Source organism: Sinohyriopsis cumingii, chromosome 4, assembly GCF_028554795.1.
Source record: "Sinohyriopsis cumingii isolate HCF-2022 chromosome 4, ASM2855479v2, whole genome shotgun sequence".
In the NCBI taxonomy this organism is placed as follows: domain Eukaryota; kingdom Metazoa; phylum Mollusca; class Bivalvia; order Unionida; family Unionidae; genus Sinohyriopsis; species Sinohyriopsis cumingii.
In genome coordinates, this window is record NC_142964.1 from 91,864,696 (window position 1) to 91,882,304 (window position 17,609).

General features: G+C 35.5%; 1 protein-coding gene across 2 annotated transcripts in view; it reads right to left on the reverse strand.

Annotated features, from left to right (window-relative positions):
• Positions 1-17,609, reverse strand: part of LOC149801669 (structural maintenance of chromosomes protein 5-like) — a 126,216-nt gene that overhangs the window by 49,224 nt on the left and 59,383 nt on the right. For both annotated transcript variants that reach the window (XM_089955946.1, XM_089955945.1), the window contains exons 12-15: positions 15,664-15,869; positions 8,201-8,384; positions 4,649-4,707; positions 387-555 (exon numbers count right to left, since the gene is read on the reverse strand). In XM_089955946.1, coding sequence (XP_089812072.1) covers positions 387-555; positions 4,649-4,707; positions 8,201-8,384; positions 15,664-15,869 — 618 coding nt within the window. The remainder of the gene's footprint in view (positions 1-386; positions 556-4,648; positions 4,708-8,200; positions 8,385-15,663; positions 15,870-17,609) is intronic.

The window sequence follows — 17,609 nt, forward strand, 5'->3', positions numbered from 1 at the left end:
CTTTTAATGCTAAAAACTGACATAAAATAAACCTAATTGTCAATGCAATTACATATCTTTTAATGCTAAATCTGACACAAAATAAGCCTAATTGTCAATGCAATTACATACTTTTTAAGGCTAAAGTCAGAAATACAACAAGCCCAATTATTAATGCAATTACATACCTTTCAAAGCTAAAATCTGACATAAAATAAGCCCAATTGTCAATACAATTACATGTCATTTAACGCTAAAATCTGACACAAAATAAGCTTAATTGTGAATGCAATTACATACCTTTTAATGCTAAAAATCTGACACAAAAGAAACCTGACAATGCAATTACATACCAATAATCTGACAGTAAGCAAGCCTAATTGTTAATTGTCAATGCATTTACTTACCTTTTCTTCTCTCAGCTGATTCATAGTAGCATCAAGTTCCTGAGATTTGTACTGAAGTTTGCGATAATTATCTTCATCTTCTTTCAGTTCTGCCTGTATCTTCTGAATCTGCTGTACCAGTTCACGTTCTCGATTCTCATCTACTGACACTGTCAGAAAAGATGCATCCCTGACAGAAAGATACAACAGGGTATGAAAATCTCAAACAATATATTCAAATCTTCATTTTCATTATGTAAGCATAGGTTGATAGAAAACAAGTATCACTTTCTAGGAGCAATAGCAGTGGCAAAAAAGTTTTTAAAAATCAAATAACATAGGTGAGAACACCCTTTGCAGTCAAGACTTAATTGCCTACAAATTCCTTCTCTAACGAAAGCAAATTTTAAAATAAATTGTGTTTCTCCGAGAATACTTACCCAATCACATTAACACAGGACATTAGTATGCTAGCTTGCGAATCCAGCACTAATGAAAGAAGAAAATCATCTTATTCTATTTCATGTTTACAAAGGGCAATAACTCTTGCCCATTATGTCCTCTTGCCACCGCCAGGTGTAGCTGGTGTATTAGCTGAGCTATATACAAACAAGGCTGCTTGCATGGTGGGTTGGCTGAGAGGGTTTTTAAGTAATGTGATTGGGTAAGTATTCTCAGAAGAAACAATGTACACAAAAATTTATCTTTCTCCTTCAAATACATCTGCCATTCACATTAATGTTAGGACAATAGGGTAATAGGAGGAAGGAATGCTAAGCATCAAACCTCTACCTCGGGTATCCTTCTAGGGAATGATGGCTGGATTTTCCCTTGGGAACAATAACCCATGCTCTTAATTTCATTAGCAACACAGCCTAAGAACACTTGATCTGTGACCCCTACATATGGTTACGATGATAATTACTGAAATCATCTGAACTATAAAATTTCATTGGCAAATCTAGCAAAGCTGATAGGACATATTGTACATTTTAATTCAGGTCTGGTGGTCATTGGGCTGTCACCACTAGACCTACAAGATTCAAGTTTTGTCTCTGCAAAGCTAAACCTCTGAGATAAAAACTCGAGAGGTTGACTGCATTGCCAGCCAACAGCTTCTATTACATCTCAGACTGAAACATTACTTTTGTATGAGGGGCTTGCAGAGATCGCTCTCATCTCATGAACAGTGATCTTCAGGAGGCAACTCTGATCTTGTGACACATCTGAGTATGCCAAGAGTAAAACCCATTTCAGCCATGAAGCAATGGCTTCAAGGCTGACATTCTGTTTCCTGACTTTCACCGGCAGAATGAGCCACTTGCATGTGCCAAAACTTATCTCTGTGCATTTCAAATAGTGCTGGAATGTGCAAATAGTATCTTGCCTGGCTGCTGCTCTCAACCTGTCTATGGAATGGAGTGAGCAAATCACAACTCTTAGATTACCAACAGACAGTAACCTATATTTTTTTTACTATACAGCCTAGTTGTGTCAAGATGATTACCAAACCATCCAATTTGAACTGTAGATAGTTCAGGTCAGCGGAAAAGGTATGTAGCTCGCTCAACCTGCATACTGAACCTAAAGCTATCAGGAAAACATGTTTTGCATGATAGTAACTTTAGTGTAGTCTGGGCTAAAAGCTAGAATTTATTTGAACTGAGCCATGTGAAAAGCCAGGACAGATTCCATGGAAACAGAGTAATGGATTTTGATCGATTGAGATCAAAACTGGCTAAAATATCTGATCCTTATCATGCCCAACATCATGTCTGCCATGATGCCGGAATGTGTCTGATATCATGGAGCAGTAGACTTTGTCAGTAATTGGGGCTAACTGTTTCTCTTCAAAGAGCCAAAGAAAAAAAATTGGCCAGCTGAGGGATTGAGGCACTCAGAGGGACAATGTTCTTAATATGGCACCAGTTCCTGAAAACACACCACACTTTCCCTCGCAAGCCTTCAGAGTGGATGTCCCTCTTACTGTATCCATAATCACAGGATTAAATTGTTTGTCTTGCATGACTGTCCAGACAAGAAGACCATCTATGCAGGGATGGAACACCGATGACCATGCTTGCTTGAAAAGATTCAGGTTGGCTGGAATCTTTCTGAGCAGATATACTGCTAGATTGAGTAGATCTGTAATCCTGGTCTTGTACCATCTGTGAGGAGCTATCAGAATCATCTTGCATTTCTGACCCCATAACTTCTGGATTACTTTTGGTACCAAAACATGGAGTGGGTAGGCAATTGCTCCAACCTCTCCCAACTGACTGACAAAGCATCTACGACCCAAGCTTCTTGGTCTGGATCTGGAGAGACAACGATGGGTAGCTTGTAATTCCACCTTGTCGCAAAATTATCAATCATCAGATACCCCAAAGAGCATAAATACAAGTAAAGATCGACTGATGTAGAGACCATTCCATGTGAAGGGCTTGAAATGTCCTGGATAGAGTGTCAGCCAGGACATTGAGTTTGTCAAGAATATATCTGATTTGTACATTGAGAATGTCACACCAACACAGAAACTGCCAAATTAAAACATACTTGGTTCCACCCTGTCTGAGGAGTCAAAACCACGGAGATGTCGGACATAATGAGGTCCTTCCTGAAGCAAATGGCATTGATGGTGACCTTCATTTCTAAAAGGTAGATGTGTAGAGGCGACTCCCTTGGATCCCACATGCTGCTGAGAGTAGCTAAGTCTGGCAACAGGTGGGCAACTGAACCATACATACTGGCATCAGTACATACAATGATATCCACTTGGGGCTCCTCCAGCAGGATCCAAATGGTCAGCCAACCTGGGTTGCACCACTGATGCAGGAATGATCATATCTCAGGCATGGCCATGACTGTTTGATCATGTTGGAAACTGACTCGATGAGTCTGATGATCTTGATAATGCAAACACGAGGAAGCTGTACCAGATTCAGGTTGGTGATAAACCCCATACCATGATGCACACAAAACTGATACGGATGTAGGTCGACTTTTCCCAGTTCATTAGCAAGCCTATATGATCTAAAAGTGAAAAGATCATTTCTGCCTTGGAGTAAAATCGAACTTTCCATACGTTTCTGGAGGATGTTGGCCTGGTATGCAGCCATCACTGTACATGAAGTCAATCGGAACAGTGTGATGTGATCCATAACCTGGTAGAAAACCAAGGGCTGATGCTGAAGCCAAAGGGGAGGCCATTGATAAACCATGTTGCAGTTAGCAAAATGGAGAGATTTCCGTGATGTCGGATGGGTAGGGATATGAAAATATGCATCAGTAACATCAAGACTGATGGTATACTCATCCCGATAGATGGACAGACAGATTGATCTTGCCATTCCAGCTTGAATTTTGGTGGCAAAATGTATTGGTTGAGGTGACTCAGGTTGATGATTGGCCTCAACTCACCGCTCACCTTCCAAAAAAGAAACAGCCTGGAATAGCTGAGATAGCAACTAATGAACATGCACATCAGGAATCCTAGTTTCAATTTTTCAGGATATTGGCAACACCTCTAGAATCAATAATACATTTTTTTTAAAGTAACAAACTTGTTATTTCTATGAGGATGTATGTAGATGTACAGTGTGAAAAACAATTAAGGTCCAACATGAATAAAGATGCCATTTGCATTCCACCAATTCCTGAGACCTGAATTCCTAACCATAAACAATATTTTCTCCTCATGGATCATCAGCAACTTTCTTTTCTCTTCATCTCTGACATCATTTTTCATCTACACAGTCTAATCAACTGGTTTCTTGCTCTCTATAGTCCATTTTTTAAAATGAGAACTAAATATTCTATGTAGCAGTGTAAAATACTGGTGATGTAGTTTTCTCCTAATCAATGTCCACATAGAAAACTCCCATTCAAAATACTATCCCATAACATTATTATTTTGTGGAATTTAAAAAATGTGGACTGCACAACAAATTCATAACAATTGTGCAAAATCCAGAGTAGATGGCATCTCTATGTAATAATCTTGTGTGAGACAGTGAGTCAATTGTTCTTCTACATAAAATCAATTTCATCATTGATTCTTTATAATATTATAAATGTAAAGATAATTATTTCCAAAATTCAATGAAAAGAGCAGAACAGCGAAACAATTTTAATCTTAAAAACTTTAAAAGACGGGGATAAAATTTGGTAGTAATAATCTGATTGAATAACAATTAATAAATCAAAATTCCCGACACAGGTAGTAATTGCAACTTAGAAAAAAATGAATGCTTTTAAATGTATAATAGAAGTCTGCCACTTACTTTAATTTTGTGCTTCTGGTAGAAAGTGACTGGTCATATCTGGATCTTTTCACGCTGTGCTTTAATGAAAAAAAAACAAATTCCAAGGAATTATATTTCTTACTTGCTTGTATTCTTGATACAATGTTTTCACTTTTAAAATAACATTGACCTTACATTAAAGTCAGAGTGAAGGTATGGGCCTTGGATAAGAAAGGGAAGAACTTTCTAATTCTAAAATCCATCCCTTTCATGGCTGAAGACTACGACCATTATGATACAGCTTCAGCCGAAAGCGTAATCAAGATTTTCAGACAAGAAGGCCAGGGCTGGCATGTGGACACCATAATCAGAGCACTGACATAAAACGTGACCTTTACTCCAAGACAAAAGATTAAGCAAGTATGTTCCAGGATAAAATTGCTTAGCTCCATAATGATTCATTTTGCATACAAACATAATCTATCATATGGTTTAATAAATATAAGGCAATAAAAGCTGTAATCCAGACTTACCCCCCCCCACCGAGTTTCATTTTGACCCTAAGGTAAAATAAGCATGTATGCATTCTGTAAATGAATGACCTTACCTTCACATTGATTCATACATGATCAGAAGAAAATCAATCCCAGTTTAAGAAAAATAACAAAATGAGAAAACTTTAACCAAAACCTGAATGCAAATTTTATTTACTCTGACCATGACCATTTGAAAAGGGAGTATTTTCCAATTTTATAGTCCAAGTATGACACCTATCCCTCCCAAAAATTGGGGCTTACAGTGTGACCATGCAAAAAATGTTTAAGCAAAAATTTAATTTCAAATTTCAAACCATATCTTTTTATTCTTTGTAAATGTTTGCAATTGGCAAAAAATGTCACCAATGCCATAGGCAATGTTAAATCTATTCTATTTCTGGGAGACACTGCAGACTAATGTACATGATGAGATGCCGTGGTATGATGTGAATGCTTATGCAGAACAATGACAAGTTAATACAGTAAAACCTGTCTTAAATGACCTCTGATATGAGACTACTCTTCTTGAGAGACCAGCTTCTCAAAGCACAGACTGTTTCATTATAAGGTGTTATTAACTGTAATGAGACCATAATATTTTAGCAAAGGGGATGGTCTATCAAAGCATGTTCTACTTTACATATGTCTTGTACACCAAAGGGAACAAATCTACAGCTACAATGCCATGAATTAAAATACAATGGAGATGAAATCTCTGCTAAAATATGTCTGAATTTTATAAATATCCAGTAAATAGAGTCATGACTTTAATAATATATTTTATTTACATGCCAAATCTTACACAATAATGCAATCTAAATAAATCTTTTTAGTCAGCTGAGTAAATGTATAAACAAATTTAAATGAAATTTCTCACTTCCAGTCTCTTATAATAACAAAAAAGCATTGAAAAATAATTTGAAACATGGCAACAAATATGCTCAAGTTGCAGCAAAGTTACAGTAACATAAACTGCTATACTAAACTCATACACATTCACAAATGCATGTATTCTGGGTTTTTTTCTTTGACGTTTCATGTGTCTTATGGTTTTATATTTCAGTCAATTTAATCCTTGCAGCACTCAAGTTGAATATTTAATTTTAATAAAACCTGTCTTGAAAGCCTACTGTTACGTGAGACCACCTGTATTGAGAGACCTTATTCACAATGCACATATTTATTGATTCTAGTCTTATGACCTGTAATGAGACCACCTCTCTTGAGAGACCATTAAATTTGGCAGAAGGTTCTACTGTATTGTGTGCTTGACCTTTGTCCATGTCTGAGGGTAGAATCCTGGCCTACCTGACTATTGTCATTTGTTTTAAAGATGTTAACTTGAATTTGAGTTTAATACTTAGCCTTGATTACAGCCTTAGAAGGTTCTGGAAGTTAACTTCACACTATCTGATGGAATTTTCTTTTAAAAAATTACCCACATCCAGGTCATTTTGTTGTGTCATAGGTCAGGTGACAGTGTATATTAAGGATTAGATAAACAATTATTCATTCCTTTTTTAATATCAGTCTGTCGAGTCAATTTTAGTTGTGTTCAGTTATAATTTCAGAGGTTGTTGTTGTGGGTTTAACGCCATTTTTCAGCACATGATAGGCTATACATGGTGGCCACTATTAATGGTGGAAGAAGAACCCGGGAAAACCCCGGAAAGAACCACCAACCCACAAGAAGCTACTGGCAAGGTTTCTCACATACCCACATTGGCTGAATCCGAGACTTTAACCGGCGCAGACAGAGGTGAGATGGTAGTGATCCGTAACGGAGAGCGCTTTAGACCACTCGAGGCCCCTAATTTCAGAGGAATTATTTTTTTTACATTATTCATTATAATTACAAAGTACTCATTGATTTTTTGTACTAAAACACTACTTTGGGATAAATGAAGACTCATTCGAAAAAATTCTGGGTTATATCATTGTGGTACATCAAGACTATTGGTACATCACCTCATTCAAGACTACTGGAATTCATTTGGAATATTCTACAATTTTTGGAACTGTGATAGACAAGTTAGGATTATCTGGGATTTAATTCACAAAGCTATAATGTCCTTTTAAATTTTCACTTTGTGTTCTAGGGAAAAAATATAACTGAAATTTACAAAATGTCTTGGTTTTGCTTCTTTCTATTTCAAAGTTTAAGACCAAAAAGTCATAATAACACTTTGTGTCTGATTGATCTTGATAATCAGCCTAACTGGTTACTGATTACTGCATGAAAACTGGTGGAGAATATGACAAAATAATTAAAGGCTTAATGTATACATAGAACTCATGCAAAGCAAGTGGGAGTTATCTTTGAGTCAGCAAGTGTCACTAGCATTTAGAAACAGGAAACTTTTACTATGCTGTAATTCTTGACAGTTCATACAATGTGTATCAGGTGTTTACAACTGCAATTAGCTGGTTATGGTAAGGTTAACTAGTTAAGGAATTTATAAACTGTCTCAGGCCTAAATAATATTTCAAAATGGCAACAACAAAAAATATAAAAAAGACAGTATTAAAAATATTTTTTAAGTTATTATTAATAGTAGATGAATTATTAGTCAAATTAGTATAAAAAATGATGAAAAGTATCAGCAATTATTAAAATATATTTTTCACATTTTTTCTTCATTTTAATATTTGTAACTGAGTCATCAGAATAGTATTAATACTTAGAAACACACGCCTGTCTTAAAAGATCTTTCTGTATCCTATAATAACAATGTCTAAATTAACTACATTTTAAATTTTTAGCCAAATCACTCAAATATCACCAACAAAATTAAAGGGACACAAATTTCTAGGGTAGTTCTACTTTTATTCTGACTGCATTATTACTGAATATTTGGCATGTAAAAAATACATGAAATATCTAGACTATACTTACAGGACATCTCTGAGAATTCTGTCACCATGATTTCATCTACATTCTGTTTTCGCTTTTTGGTTCAGAATGGTTCAGATGCAACCTAAACCAAGACTTATCAACTCCTCTCATATGACATAGAGTGACTTTGTTAATAATGTGTCAATAACTGGACTTTACCTGGCTGTACGAAGAATAAAAAAGTCTGAGTTTACTGAATTCCTGGATAATAAAGTCAACACAATCCTTTGTTCTGGCATCTCCCACTGGTATATCATAGACTCTATACTGGGCACACAGGTATAGCATAACAGCATCTGGACAAGTGAACAAGTCCTTCATGTAGCTATGTAGGCCATATTTACTAAAACACAGAAAGGCAATGCTAAATTTAGTTTGAATTCATATTTAACCGAAGAACTTCTTGTAGAATTTAGTTTATTTAATAATTACACTGAAACAGTTACATATCAGTCCAACTTCAATTCCACAGGTCTGTATATAACTGGGCAGTTCTATTTATGCTCAAAATATCTACTGGCAGTAAATCAAGCAAACGAGCTTCCAACACATTTTTATAAAAAGTCATCAAAATAATGTAATTTTATAATTTAAAAAAGTATGAGATATTTCAATACCTACAAATCAAGTTTATCATAAAAATTTATCATCCATGAAAAAGTAAACAGTGTTTTCAACCCTAAAAAGTGACATCTGCGATAATGAGAGAAAATCAAATGTTTTTTCTTTCATACAAAGTCTCAAGTGCTTCTACAATTTTACTCCCAAGTTTATTTTATCCTTGCCTTATGTAGTAAATCACATGAAAACATTCACACTTCTGTATCTACCACGTGTCCCTCTTGTCCGCTTCAAGAATATATTTGAATAAATACAATTTTATAACATATTTATATTTCTGCATGAAATATTTGCATAATATGAGATTCAATGAACAACATCACAGCAAAAAAAGTATAACATGGAAAGAAAAAAAACCACATGATTCTTTCAAAGTTTCACACCCTAACATGAAAAAATACTGTGAATACTGTTTCCTCAGGCTGAGAACACCACCTGTAAAGCGGGAGTGGATGAGAACAAAGATGGCAGAATATGCCAAGTATGATACCCCATGTTTGTTGTGCCAGGATTACCTCTAGATCTTAGAGCAATTTCACATGTGCTAATCCAAGAATATGTGTTTAGCTTTTGGGTGAAATTACTGAAACATGTTGTTGTTGTTCTAGGGTTTAACGCCATTTTTCAGCACAAAATAGGCTATACATGGTGGCCAGTATAACTGGTGGAGGAAGAACCCTGGAAAACCCAGGGTAGAACCACCGACCCACGAGAAGCTACTGGCAGGCTTTCCCACGTACCCACACTAGCCGAGCCTTGGACTCGAACCCACGCAGACAGAGGTGAGATGGCAGTGATCAGGAACGGTGAGCGCTTCAGACCACTCGGCCACTCAGGGCCCCTCCGAAACAGGTTGCCTAAAAATCGCCATAGAGCCAATTCAAACCACATGGAAACAGATGACTTCCTGAGATGATCTGCTAACATACTGATGATATTTGTACGAAAAATTTCCAAAATTAAGAAGTCAATGTGATATTATCCAACTGAAAGTGTATAAAGAGGCCTCTCATTTCACCCATTTCACCATTGGAAGTGAATTTTTGGAAAGAAATCTATGTGATAATAACAGGGTTAGTAGCATATTTCATTCAAAATTTTCGAGTTTTTTTTCAAGGGTTTTCAAGGTTCAAAATCATGTTTTTCAAGAGTGCATTATTACATTAATTTTAAAGGATACTTAAATGAAACTGTATGTAAACACAAGTTAGTACTTACTATTACTCCATATGAGGAACATTTCTTGAAAATTTATTTTTTTTAAAACAAAATAAAACATGAAGTCAGTAGTATGATCATTGATATCTTTCCCATTAATATTAAACATCCTACATCTGGGCATTAGAAAAAGGTAGTCATTTAACAAATTTTCATTTTGCTCTATCTGTACTACACTATTTACAAAGTCCAAAATATTTTACAGTGAATTTTTCAGTTTTTGTAGCTTGTCATCAAGCTGTTTTTCAAGAGCTCCAAGTTCAGCCATTTTGTCCTTAACACTTTTCCTCAAATTATTTTGATGTCATGATAAATGAAATTTTCCTATAGATCTTTGCTTTCAATGCATAGTTATCAGCAGCAGCTGTCGTTGTCTCAATGTCTTTTTCAGTACCGTCCTTTCTTCTTCACTCATCCCCATAAACAAAAAAAGTAAAGATATTTTTTTATATTACTGCTTATTTAAAAACAGCATATGGATATTTTAAACTATTTCATATTAGATGTATTCTTTATTTTTTTAGATTTATTATGTTCGTTGCAATTACTGTCTGTTCTATTTCCACTCAGTCTTGAAAAAGAACAAATTTTATAATTAAGATTATACAGTTTCTATTTTAAAACTTGAATCTCAGTGTTCAAAGACATACCTCTTCGTCAAAAATGATTTCATGCTGAAGGCTTTTTGTTTTGCCTGTATTAAGCACCATTACAAGAGCTTGTTTTTTTTCTCAGCTGCACGTGACCATGGAGCACTCTCTCCCATTGCACACAAGTCAATATCCTTCTGGAATGATTTGCATTTTGCAAAGCTCTCTGAGAAAGATTTCATAATCCAAATGTTATATTTTTCTTCATCTAGCCATGTCAAAGCGAATGATTAAAATTTAAACCACTGCTACATCCGGGCTTTGTACAATCAAAAGTTCAAAATGTATGACTATGCAGTGGCCAGTTGTGGAAAAATTTCCATTCCCGCACAAACTTAGAGCGAGAGATTGTTTCTTTTGTTGATTTTCCCTTTTTCTTCTTATTTAATTATGTAAAATGAAAACTGATCATTAATTCATTTTAGTTTCAAGAAAATCAAGGTTTTTCAAGGTACCAAGACAATATTTTAAATTTTCAAGGTGTTTTCATGGCCTTGAAGGAACAATTCATTTTTCAAGGCTTTTCAAGGTCTCCTACGGACCCTGTAATAAAGTGTGGAGTACATGCATACTGGATTGCTATGACCACGGTAAGAATATTGTCAAAGTCAAAAATCATGATCTCTAATTCTCTAATGCAAAAGGCAGTTCAATGTAGTAGCAGATTATCACATTACACACAGATACATAAATGAAGTGATTCTCATTTGTATATTGTAACAGGTTTACTTTGAAAACACATTCAAGTTATTTTTTAAATCTTCTGTATTAGTAATGAACACAACAGCAGTGAGTAATGACCGCAGTATACTGGCTGGCACAAGAGTAAAGCATCTTAAATAAATTTAATTCAATACAAAAATTGGAGAAACTTAATCACTTCACTATATTAGACTTATTTTTCACTGACAATCGATCTTAAATGTCTAATTTTGATGTGCATTACAATTAAGAGAATAGTTTGTTTCACTGAACATGGGAAGTGTAGATGATCCAGACAAGGAATAAAATAAAAAGAATAAAAGAATTCTTAACACTGAATTATTTATTCTGAGCTGAACAGTATGAAATTAGTAACGAATAAAATGCAATATTTTCCTTGTTTTTTTATAATGCTTGCATGATTATAATTATTTAATCATATAACCATTACCTTGCAAATCCAGCCCTCCAAGTGAAGTTTAAGTTATAAAAAATAAATAAAATTTGAGTGCTCACACAGATGGGAGTCAGACAAGAGTGAACATCCCTTGGATATAAGGATCGGTGCTAAATCCTGCTGATACTGGAGCAGAATGCATGCTCTGTTAGTGGAATGTAACAGCGGGGATGCTGAGAGGATGTATCCTCATTTTACAATTGGGTATATATAATCGAATGAAAATATTTTTCTCCAATTACTGGTTTCTTCTTAATATATGTTATCTGATCATACTACCTTAGGAGAACAGGCAAGAAGTGGTGGTAGTCACATCCCCTTACCCAAGAGAAGCCCTATCTCATGTACCCTTTGGTATGTAAGTAAGCTTCCTATCATGAGAGAAATATACCTGCTGGTGTGCAACTCTATATGCCAACAGTACTTAAAGAAAACTTTAAAAATATCTGAAGCCCTGACTCCAATTCCATGTGCCCAAAGGGCCATATTTTGTAAATATTATTGTCACAAAATGTTGTAATTGTTGTACTTAAAATATGAAAAGATATAAACAAAAACATATGAAATTACTGTTCATTAGAAATCGTGAACAAAGCAATAGCAATTAAACTAGACACAAAAAAAACCCCAAAATACTTACTGAAGTGTTTCTGCTAAAATCATTTCCTACTTATCTCACCTCTGCTAATGGATAGCAAATTTGTAATGAAAAACTCTAAATCTGTAATGGACCACATTTGGTCTCCTTATTACTTATACCACTTTAAAAAAAAAAGTTTCCTGCACCAGCCTAAACATTCCAGATTATAACAATATCAGCTTGTTGTGTACATTGGTTAACCATAATTTGATTACTCAGCCACACATCACTGCACCAGGTACAACTACTGCTAAAACAGTTCCAGTATCCAGTGGACTGGCTTTGACTGGTTTCTGCAATGAATGGATAGAATGAGTCAGAATACTGTCCCCCCCCATTCAGTAATAAAAAAGAAAGCTGTTAATTTTCAAAAGTCGTTGACTTCAACTACAAAATGCTACGTGCTGTGGATGACCTTAACAATGACATTTTTGTCCTACCACCATTAGAATCACATGTATGATAAAGTCAAGAGAGCACTGATTATAATAATCCAGGCAATCTGTTCCCCATTCATACATCATATGATTTGCTTTGTACACAAAGTGTAAAGCTCTGACAGGAGTACAGTTAACAGACATAGTGATAAATATTAATCATATACTAATCATTCAACAACTTGCAAATAAAATGTCACACTTTGTCAGCATGATCAAAGTTTTCTCAAGCAAGAAAACCAAATATTTTTTTTCCACAAGCCTAATGGGCACTTCACTTAGAACAGAGGATGAGATTGATAAGAAATAAGTGTGGCCCAGGTTGTTGGGGTATCAGATTTTTGTTAGCTCTGCCCAGATGTGGCTGACTGGGAAATTTTTTCTCCCCAAGCAAAGTCCACTGGAAGGTGATAGGCCACATTACTGAGAAACTGCTGAGACACCTGGGAAGGTACCTTGTTGTGCTGCTAATATAGGTCCCTCCAAGTCCATCTGAGCCCTATGGGTTGAAAGATCTCCCAGTTAAAACCAAGAGAAAGTTGTTTCCACCCTCCACCTCCCAGCTTGGACAAATGTAAAGGAACAGTTACACTTGAAAGCTATGCCTGTGGTGACTGCTTTAACTTCATGAGCTGAAATAAGCAGCTTTATTTGGTCTTAGGTTAGTTCTCCAGGATGATATCAGTGTAAATGTGTGAGATCTCACTCTTCATACTGGCTTGGTTTGTCTCAGATACCATTTTAAAAGCCCTCAGAGGGTTCTGTAGATGACCCTGCTAAGAATGGACTAACAAATTAGGTGTCACCACAAATGAAAATGAGTGAATGCCCATGAGTGTGAGCCTATTCTAAGCAATGAAAGTAGGGCCATCATGACAGAACTGTAAAATGTTCAGATTGAACAACAAGGCATGTATCTCATTGATTCTGCCTGCTGTAGCCAGAGTGACTATGCAGCAGGTTTTATGTGAGAGATAAGCCCATCAACAGTACAGATCTAGGTCTCATTTATATTGCCAGCAGTTCTGGGAAGCCCATAAACCTCAGCTGAGTGAAAGTTTCAGGGAAGTCCGTAAACCTCAGCTGAGTGAAAGTTTCAGGGAAGACTGTAAACCTCAGATGAGTGACAGTTTCAGCGATTTTTCTTGGAATAAAAAAGCATTTTGTTCTCATTAAATTCTGGGTTGGTTTCTTTAGAAAAATTTACAAAGACATCTTTTTCTAGGTCTCCTGGAGAATGGTATGTTGAATGAAACCCTACTATATCAGTGAAAATTTGTTAAACCAATAGCCCTTGCAATGGTCAGGACTGTCTTTGGTGATGAGATTGACAAGAAGTTTGAATTGGTCCTGTTTTCTGAAAACATCAAGTGGTGAACTGACCTAATGTCACGTCATATTCTTCTTTAACAACATGTGAAAAAGATGCGTTCATGGACTAAAAAAAGCAGGAAAATTTGTGATTTGGACCGACAGATCCGACGATATGAAGGGCAGCCCTCAACTCAAAGTGTTTGAATGGTACAAACAGCTGACAATACTGTTCAAGAATCTGCACCACCACAAATGGTCAAGACATTTTTGAAATGGTCAGTGATTTTTTCAAGCAGCATAAACTTCACTGGATGGACTTCATTGCTGTTTGTACTGATGGAGCCCCAGCCATGATGGAAGTTGAGTGGGATTTTGTATGTAAGTAAATGAGGTCAACCCTGATGCTTCTTGCACTGAGAGCTATCTGCCTTTATGTCTGTCATAAGGAAATTGTTCATTAAGGCTGCGTTGGAAGCTATGCCAATGATGATCACTTTAATGGTGAGCTTATTTGCCTTCCCTTTAGATCGTGTTAATCTGGCCATGACTTCAGCACAATGATCTTCCAATGAAAATGTGCAAACTTTACATGTATGGCCTGAATCACATTCCAGGCATGTCTTATGAGTATCATTTACCAGTCTAAAATTCTTGCAATAAGTGCACTTTGTCTGAGAAAACTAATAGACAGCACGGACAAGTAAGATTATTCAAAGTGGCATAAACTTACATTGACGTCGGCACTAGTGAACAAACATAATTATCAACAGAAATTATCAAATCCATGACCATATAACATAATAGGTCAAGTACACCTTATTGATGTGACTTTGGTAGGTATAACAAAACAGTAAATGTTTATCATCCAACTAAACTGTCTACAGTTTGAAGCAGCATATCCAACATTAAAAAAGGCTAGAAATAGAAATACAGATCGAATAGACTTCTCGTGTGAGAAACACATGCAACTCACTCATTAGTGAGGAAAATATTCACTTCATAAAGCATTTTTGCAAGGTCTCTAAAACAATAAGCTTCCTACCATGCATGAATAACAATAAGCTTCCTACCATGCATGAATAACAATAAGCTTCCTACCATGCATGAATAACAATAAGCTTCCTACCATGCATGAATAACAATAAGCTTCCTACCATGCATGAATACTGCAACTTAACCAGTCTCTAAGGGAGATAACTCTTGTCAGACTAAAATATGTCGGCAGGCAATTTTTAGCATTTTATAGCTTAAAGTTAACTTGGTTGGGCGGGATTTGCTAGGTAGTGGTCGCATTCCCTAGGTATTATGATCAGGTAACACATGTGAAGAAGAAACAAAGTGAAATAATGGCATATCAAAATCCAACTTGGTCTCTTTATAAAATGTCAAGGGGGCATTAACTTGATATCCATGAACCCTTGATGAAACCCAAGAAAGAAGGTAATGTCACCCTTCTCTTGTTAAGTCTAAGTGATCAATGTATCTGACTATGCTGCAACACCTACCCACCCCAAAAAGGCAAATTCAGAGCATATGCATTCTTGTACATCACTGAACTTATTAACACTTGAGGCCCAATTTACCTGAGTTCTGTTATTGGAAAGGATGGACGGAATTTCTCTAAAGAGTCATTAGGCATTCCAACAGCACTAACTCGCAGATGTTGTTCTTCCATGACATCCATAAACAACTTTAAATCCTCCATCTTTTCACACACAAAAGCTCTCAGGTCATCCATCCTGATGTGATTCTCTATGTATTTTGCCATGGCAGGATTCTTTAAATTAACCTGAAAATATAATAATGAGTGTTGGGCAATGCTTTTTTGGTACACCACCTCTCTAAAGTAATGGGAATACTGGCAACTTGGAGGCCGCTTGAGATGTTATTAATTTACAAAAGCTCAGATGAAAGAACATATTAACTGTAGCGCTACTGATCTTCACTGTATTTTTAACTATCATAAACATGGCCTAAATAGTCGTTAAAACATTTTTATTAATTGTTTCCTTATATTCTGCTTGATAATTAATATTAACATTTGAAAAATTTTAAGAATCATTCTAGTGAGTTCTTTTCAAAAGCATTTTCTATTACTGTTCAAAGTACAACCTTCAGTAGGAACAATATTAAACAATATCCAGAAATAAGACAACAATCACATCTAACCATTTACCTTAATCGGAGTTGTCTCTTTTGAAATATAAAACTGACCTGAACGGCCAGTCAATCTATTCTTTGTTACTAATTTTAGTAAGACCATAAAGCTTATTAATATTGCTTGTAATACAAACTGTTTTTGGTAAAAGATAACTGAAAAATCCCTCCAAGCCAACAAAGAGGATGGGGGGGGGGGGTCTCTGGAACACTAGATGTCACCCCTGAGCTGCAATATGGTAACCTTATTGCATTTAACTGATTTTCTTAACATCAAATCATTACATATTTACATCACTGACACCAAACTATAACACGTGTAATACTGATACTGCTGTCCAACACCAAATAATACTGAAATACTGATATTGCTGCCTGACACCAAATCATAACATTGACAGTATTGATAATGCTGATACCAAATTATAACATGATAATAACATTGCTACCTGACACCAAACACCTGCAATACTGACACTGCTAACTGTAATTCTTATGTAATTGTTATATCTGTCTAACTCCAAGTTGTAACTCATACAATACTGATACCAATGTGTAACACCACATCATACAACTTACAATATTGACATTGCAAACACACTTACTGACATCTCAGTCTAACACCAACTTGTCACACAATACTGGAATCACAATCACCAAATCTTACCATGCAGCTGACACTGCTGTATAAAACCAAATCAAAACATGATACATTTATTGACCAAAACAATGATACAGAGACTACTGTACAACACCAAATCAAAACATGGTACATTTATTGACCAAAGCAATGATACAGACACTGCTGTATAACACCAAATCAAAACATGGTACATTTATTGACCAAAACAATGACACAGACACTGCTAACATCAAATCAAAACATGATACATTTATTGACCAAAACAATGATACAGACACTGCTAACACCAAATCAAAACATGATACATTTATTGACCAAAACAATGATACAGACATTGCTAACACAAAATCAAAACATCATACATTTATTGACCAAAACAATGATACAGAGACTACTGTACAACACCAAATCAAAACATGGTACATTTATTGACCAAAGCAATGATACAGACACTGCTGTATAATACCAAATCAAAACATGGTACATTTATTGACCAAAACAATGACACAGACACTGCTAACACCAAATCAAAACATGATACATTTATTGACCAAAACAATGATACAGACACTGCTAACACCAAATCAAAACATCATACATTTATTGACCAAAACAATGATACAGACACTGCTAACACAAAATCAAAACATCATACATTTATTGACCAAAACAATGATACAGACACTGCTAACACAAAATCAAAACATCATACATTTATTGACCAAAACA